Source organism: Bos indicus x Bos taurus, chromosome 22 (genome assembly GCF_003369695.1).
Source record: "Bos indicus x Bos taurus breed Angus x Brahman F1 hybrid chromosome 22, Bos_hybrid_MaternalHap_v2.0, whole genome shotgun sequence".
Lineage (NCBI taxonomy): Eukaryota > Metazoa > Chordata > Mammalia > Artiodactyla > Bovidae > Bos > Bos indicus x Bos taurus.
The window spans coordinates 43,806,582-43,813,851 of record NC_040097.1 but is presented as its reverse complement, the minus strand read 5'-3'; the positions used below and the strand labels follow the sequence as shown (position 1 = coordinate 43,813,851).

Below are 7,270 nucleotides of genomic sequence, written 5' to 3'. Positions count from 1 at the left end.
TGAGAACCTTCTAATTAACTCCACAAAGACAGCAACCAAATGATGATGCAAGAAAATAGCTGTTCAAAAAGACTTTGATTTCATTTTGTGATCTGTGTTAAACTGCCTCATTTTCAGTGCAGGTGACCCCTCCTCCCCAGGAGACAAGAATGGAAAGTGGAGGTCTTTTGTGAAATCTCAGCCTCCCCCAAGGCCCCAGGGAAACGCTACACAGTTCTGAGAGTTGACAGGAATCCTGGCAAAGACTAAGGTGGGTGGGAGGCAGTGACAAGTGGGTCGGCAGACACCAGTCAGGAAGCTGGGGGTGGGAGAACCCCGTCCTCGGTCCTGCTCAGCTTCGGGGCTGCCATGTGCGTGATGGTGAAGGGAAGTTTCCCCCCAACCTTGAAGCACCCCTTAGCTGGGCATGGCTTTGATTCTGCTCAGGTGAGAGAGGATCAGGAAGCTGTTGTGAGCTGGCTGCTTCATAGGGTGCTGCTGCTGGTGCCCCGGAGTCCAACGCCACGGACAAACTGCTCCAGCAGGCCACCGATGGCACCAGAGGGACTGGGGGCTGCTGCGCGGAGCCCCACTGTGCTGCTATACGCAGCCAAGAAGGCTGAGCGCACCTCCTGTAGCCGGGTCTCCCGTTCACTCAGGGCTGTAAGTCTGTGGGGAGGGAGGGAAAGAGAGAATTAATGCATTATCCAGGGGCAGGATCCATCATCCTCATCCTTACACCCCACTGCCTGTCCTGCATTCGGCAGTACAAGGCCAGCACCTGCCCCTGGCCATGCTGCCTTGTGGTTCAGGCCCCTGAACCACCCGTGAAATGGTCAGTCCTGTTCCCATCTTAAACTCTCCCTCAGGCTGCTGTTCCTACCTGGAGAGGCCAGAGCCCTCACCTTTAGTCACTGCAGTCCCCACGGAAACGTCTAGGAAGGGGCTGGCTTTTCCAGCAGGATTTCCGTTCTGATTCTATCTGCTTTTCCTTTCTTGGCCTCTACAGGCACTTACCACAAGTCAAGAAGGGTAACAAAAAGTGTGAATTTCACATGAGGTTATCTGATAACCTGAAGGGTCATTCATAGAAAAGGGCTGAGGTACCAACCACACACAACCTCTGGACTCAAAGTTATAAAGTCTAGGGGCAGGAGGGATGCAATTAGGGAAAAAGTCACAGACCTACATGAGATGAGCCCTCATGTTCCTATCCACCTAAGCACCAAGACCAGCCCTGAACACCAACTCCCTCCAAAATTTCCCCTAAGAGACCAATGCCTGGGTAATTCCTCCTGTGAATCTGTCAGAAGCGGCAGCAATATCCCCAATTCCCAAGCCCAAATGACTTGTACCTGGGGCCTGGGGAGCCCATGGAAGTGTGAGGATAAATGACAGTCCAGGGCTTAAGTATGGAGACAGCAGACCCAGGAAAAGCAGACTGGTGGGAGTGGGGGCTGTGTATGTGTGCGTGTGCGACAGAGAGAGAAATACCAGCAATAGCAGAAGTAGCAGCAGGTTCTAGGGCGAAGAAAAGTCAAATAACTGTAGCGGCAGCACAAAGAAATGAGGCTGATCCTGGACTCCTGCAATACCATGAACAACTCCCAAGTCTCTCTTGGCATGTGGGGGAGACTCGTGGCCCTAGATCTTCTTTACTTCCTAATTAGTTTTCACATAGGCTGGAGACCATGTGTGCCTCTTTAGCTTTCCCTTAGAGCATATAACCAGGAGAAATTCAGATTAGTAGTTCATATTCACAGGGACTATCTGAAGGTCCGTATGTGTGCATTCTCACTGCCCCTATTTTGGGATGCAGAAAGGGGAAAGATCACAACCTCTTTTAGAAACAAGATACCTGGAGCCCAGAGAGGATATGTGATCCGCTTGAGGACACAAGGTGGGCAGAGCTACTACAGTGTCATTCCCTCTCAAGACAGGAGCTAGTAGGCTCATAGCAGTCAAGGGTTCAACCCCAAGACAGAACTTGTAAACCTAACAGCTGGGATTTGGATTCGATTTCTCTCAGACACCAAAGCCAAAGCACCGAACCCACATACTATGTGATCTCCCCAGTTATCAACCCTGAGCCCATGCCCACCCTGCAATCTCAGAGGCCATGGGATCATGGAGAACCTAGCCCTCCTCTGGGAACCACCCAGAACCTGAGGAATGGCTAGGGGCACAGAGAACTACCTAAGGCATTAATTACAGGATCCAGGGCTGAAGCTGCCCATTTCAGTGGATAATGCCAGGTAAGTGAGGGTGCTATTATGCAGGGGCAGAGATGTCAGCTTCCTCCAGCTCCTAGGCTCTTTGGCTTCAATAGCAAGAGCCTACGGAAACACGAAGAGAACTATGTCTTTAATTTTTCTAAGAGATCTTATTTCTGGCTTAAGGGAGTGGCTATAGAGAAAGCTGTGCCAAGCCCTAGAGGCCTTTGAAGTCCTTGGGCTACTCCTGAGCTGCAGGGCCAGGGCTTGTGAGGACCATCTGGGAATCCCAAGGTCTGGCCCCTGCCTGCCCTAGGCAGAATCCGTCTCAGCTCCCAAAGGCAACCTGCCTCCAACCTGTCAGTACTGGAGGGTATGAGCTGATCCTGAAGGTGGTGACGACCACCCAGCACCTGAAGTTCATTCAGCCCATGTCGGGGGCAGTAGTGGGCAGGGAGTTGAAGGCTGTCAGGCAGCCACAGTCAGATCCTGCTCCCCAGGCCAGCGGAGGCTCCCTGCCATCTGACATCCGTGAAACGGCAGAGCAGGCAGGGGGCAGGGCAGCCTGAGAGGCAGCTGCTCAAGTAGATGCACTGCTTGAGTTGGAGGCCCAGTACTGGAGCCTTGGAGGGAGAGGAGTTTATAGGCGTGGGCTTTAGTATTCCCGTCCAATTTTCTTTCCTGACCAAAGGCAAAAGCAGATGACAAAAGGGGGCAGGGAACAGCAAGGAACCCTCGGTTCCACTTGGGAGCACAGCCCTTGGGCTAACCCAGCTCCATTCTGGCTCTGTCTCCACCATACACCTACCTTCACTACCCCACTGTTCCGCTTTCAAAGGATTCTCATGTCAGGCAAAGCCTTGGACCGAAATAGCATCCTCTATAGTTAGAGTCCAGCCAGCTTTCCCTAAGGATGTGCCCCAAGACATCCATGGATGGGTTTCAGAGGCTGGGGAGAGTGAACACATTCCAGCACCCTTCCTGAGCAGCCCATCAGCCCCCTTCACACCTCAGGGTGCAGGACCAGTGAGGTATACTTAGCGGAGACATTCAGGAGGGGCAGGGAGCCCAGGCCAGCTCCCTTAGGCCAGCTGCTATCTCATTCCTGGCCAGCACTTGACTGCTTGCCAGCTTCTCACACAGGCAGGGGAAGGGGCATCCTGTCTTCTCAAGCAAGACACTTACAGACAATTGTTAGGGAGCTCATCCGGGAAGCTGAAAGGGAGAGAGGAGTCTGTGTGCAGGACAGCCCGTTCCTGAATACTGCCACAGCCTGTTACCATCTGCCAGCTGCCAAAGTCTGTGGAGAGAGAGGATCCGGGCAGGGGATGGTCCACTGATCTGGGGCAAAGAGGAGAGAGAGGGGAGATGATGTAGTCAGTCATATGCCTGACAGGGGAGGTCCTGGAAGAGTCGGGGTCGGGGTAGGGCTATGGTGGCCCTGGGACCTGGCCACAGGGGCCTACTGGAAGAGCATCTGTAGAGTCAACTTTTGCACTTTCTCCCAAAGTGCAAAAACTGCTGCACAGCTTATGACCAAGAAAAAAGAGTCAAGACCATAAGAGAGGATTAGCTGTGAGGACAATACTTCATGCAAAGATTTACAGGAGCAAAAGAACAAGAGCAAAGCATGGTGACAAAGGTGAGCAAGCAACCAAAGCCGGGGATCAGGGCGTGCCTGCTCTGCCTGACAAAACTAGTAAAATCTCAACAGCACCACAAGGAGGGGAGCAAGACTGAAGGCTCCAGGAGCCAAGATCACCTTACTCTCCTGGCATGAAGACTGGCAGGATGGGCAATGCAGAGCCCAGGGTCACTGAGGTCCTATCAAAGAGATGAGAGAACGAGTCTCCTGGGGATGGTGGATGTGGTGACCTAGATTGAAAAGGAGGGTGACGGGTGCCCTGAGCCCCACCCTCTTCCTCTGCAATGCCTTCCAGGAGCCAAAGTTTGTATTCACAAGCATCAACCCAGCAAACTCACTGTATGCCCAGAGGGGAGGGATGAATCCGGCAGCCAACTTGACAGCTTCATCAGACCTTTTTCAAATAGAGGTTTGCATGGTGTGGGGAAAGCAAAGCTGCACTGGGAATGTACCACTGCCACCAGCTCCCCACTCACAGCCAAGCCTTCTCTGCTGTCTCTGGACAGTGGCCTAGCCAGTGGGGGTGGGGGAGGAGGGGAGGAGCCGGGAAAACATCAAACAAGGCCCTTCCATTAGCAACACCAGGTCCCTGTCCCCAGAGGTGTATCATCTTTGATGCCTGACCCTTCATCCTTTAATTCAAGAACAGCAGCAGGTGTTCCTGAGGGACCCAGAAACAGAGCAGAAGCATGAATCGTGGTATAGGGGGTGGGGAACTGACAAATGAACTGACCTTGACCCACCAGCTGGCTGGTGTCAAGGGCTCCTAGACTGAGGTGACAGTCCCCTTGGGTCCCCAGGCCAGCTTTATCCACAAGCAGTGGCCAAACTGAGTGCAGCTCTGGCCAGCGCTACGTCTCTGCTGATCCTAAACCGTCTCTATCTTAGAGGCAGGGAAATGGCAGCCCAGGCAAGGGAAGACGCTTGCCCAAGGATCCACCACAGTTAGTGAGTGCAAGAAGAGATTTTTATTTTTTAGAGCCAAGCTTGATTACAGATTTGCCATACAACAGAATCACCTTGAGACCAGGGAAAACACATGGCTGTCCACATTAACGCTGCCATGATGGAATCTCCTGCAACACAGCGACTTGCCATATTCCTTGCTCCTGGCCTACCCCGAAGGTGTGTGACAACAGGGCGTGGATGAGGACAGGATGGGCCGCCTGGCGGAAGCCCTGGCGATGACAGAGCAGGCTCCCTTCTTCCCAGGCAGAGATGCTTGGTGGCCAGATGCTCTATCTTTGGTGATCCTTAACTGTTTATAAATCAAACAGCTGACTACACGTAAGAGCAAGCTGCAGGCCAGTGTGGGGCCGGTCCTGTGTCTTCTCTGGGTCATGCTGGGGTCTCATGTTGGTGCAACCCCTCTTGAGGTCAGTCTGGCTCCATAAACCTCATCTATTGCTCCAAGTTTAAGATGGACATTCTTTTCCAGTTTTTGGGAAAACAATCGTTAAACAGCAAAGTGTTGAGGGAATGAAAGTAATGTGAAGTAGAGGTGGCTGGGGAGGATGAGGGACTTCTAGAACAGGGAACATGGGGGTTTCCATGTTCCTAACCCCACTCCCCAGGGCTATCAGAGACTCACATTTCCAATGGGAAAAAGACAGCCAGGTAGAATGTGGTTACAGACAGGTTCCCAGCAAGGGCTCCTGGTCTTCTAGGCTGCGTTCCCTGTACTTGCCCTGTCCAGCAGGCAGCAGCGCCAGGCAAGAGCCATGCTTGAAGCAGTCAGGGGACAGCTGTGGCATGAAGTAGACAGCATAAATAGCAACAGGACGCTTGATCCCAGGGGTCACAAAGTAATCTCAGCAAGCAGCCAACCATCTTCTGCATCTTTTTCAAGAGTTGAGTACACAGGCTCCAAATGAACCTTTCTATCTGAGGCTTTTGTCAAAGAAAGGGTTGCAAAGTAACATAACCACTGAGTTCCTGGGTTTGAGAGCAAGGAGCTGTACAAAGCACAGAGGTGCTGGTAAGTGCCAATTTAAATTAGCTGGCGAGAGGGGACACCCTAAAGATGACAGGAAACAGTCACCAGAAGGAAGAAACTGCACCTGCCAAGTGAAAGGAGGGAAAACCTTCAAGTTAGCCCCAGTGCACAGGTAACGCAAGCAGCTTTAATAAGCCCCATGCCCTTCTTCCCTACACCTGAACTCAAGTACACATACAGCATCCACCTCCACCCATCTACCTACAGGACTGGAGGGGACATTGGGCCAAGCCATCCTTAAACTGGAAAATGGTCGAGCTGACAGTGCTTCCAAGGTCACCTCACTTAAACCCAAACTTATGAAGACAAAGATCACTGTTCCTACTTTAATGATGGGATGAAAAAATGAGCTCAGAAGGGAAGTGTTCGACCTCAGTGACAGCTAGGACAAGATTTATCAGATTTGAAAGATCATCAAGTTTCCCCCAGCCTGGACTTCAAACATTGCTCTGTGTGTCTGTGTGTGTGAACCAGGGACCTCTGCATTCATGCAGCAGCCCAAGGAAAAGTTTTTTGAGGCTCCAAGTTTTCTCTTATCCATCTCAGTCTCAAGCTGGTAATGCCTTAACGCTCCTCATCACTCATCCCTGGTCTGGACCTGTAGCCCCAAGTGCTGCTTCTGCTAAGTCGCTTCAGTCGTGTCCGACTCTGTGTGACAGATGGCAGCCCACCAGGCTCCCCCGTCCCCGGGATTCTCCAGGCAAGAATACTGGAGTGGGTTGCCATTTCCTTCTCCAATGCATGAAAGTGAAAAGTGAAAGTGAAGTCGATCAGTCGCGCCCGACTCTTAGCGACCCCATGGACTGCAGCCCACCAGGCTCCTCTGTCCATGGGATTTGCCAGGCAAGAGTACTGGAGTGGGGTGCCATTGCCTTCTCCGTAGCCCCAAGTGAGAACCCATCAAACATGGGACAGGAACCCTATGTGTCATAGAAAGCAACCTGGTTTTCCTGCCTCATTAAACACAGCCCGGGACACAGCACATGGCTTGTAACAACAAGTAGTCAGTAGGTGGGGAAAGGTGGGGGAGGAGCGGCTATCTGGGCAGCAGAGTTGGTGCCTATGTTGTCACTCAGCTATTCAACCAGGCTGCTGGATGTCCCTCAGACAAGTTCATCTGTTCTTCAGGCAGCTTGGCCTCCAGCTGGGCTCAGCGATAGCATCCTCCCACTCCAGGCATGTACAATGTTAGAAATCCCCAGCCCCCAAGATGTCTGACCCTGGAGCAGAGACCAAGACCATACGGAGAGGGGCACCTTACTGACCAGGCCTCAGGGAGGCGTCCTGCCTCTTCCCAGCCCAGCCCTGCAGATGATGAGAGATTTAACAGTGGTCCAGAAACACAACTCAGAAGCTACTGTAGTGACAACTAAGGACACAAAAGGGCCACCAGTCTTGCCAGGGGTATGGGGTTGGAACTTTAAGAATCAGCACCCC

General features: G+C 52.3%; 1 protein-coding gene across 5 annotated transcripts in view; it reads right to left on the bottom strand.

Moving 5' to 3' along the window:
* Nucleotides 1-56: 56 nt before the first annotated feature.
* The window catches only part of MTMR14 (myotubularin related protein 14), a 44,679-nt gene continuing 37,465 nt past the window's right edge, over nt 57-7,270 (bottom strand). For 2 of the 5 annotated variants that reach the window (XM_027522195.1, XM_027522196.1), the window contains 2 exons: nt 3,378-3,533; nt 57-648 (listed from right to left, as the gene is read on the bottom strand). In XM_027522195.1, coding sequence (XP_027377996.1) covers nt 465-648; nt 3,378-3,533 — 340 coding nt within the window. In that variant the 3' untranslated portion in view covers nt 57-464. Of the gene's footprint in view, nt 649-3,377; nt 3,534-4,782; nt 5,898-7,270 lie in introns of those variants that run through there. The other 3 variants (XM_027522198.1, XM_027522197.1, XM_027522199.1) reach the window with 3 other exon arrangements.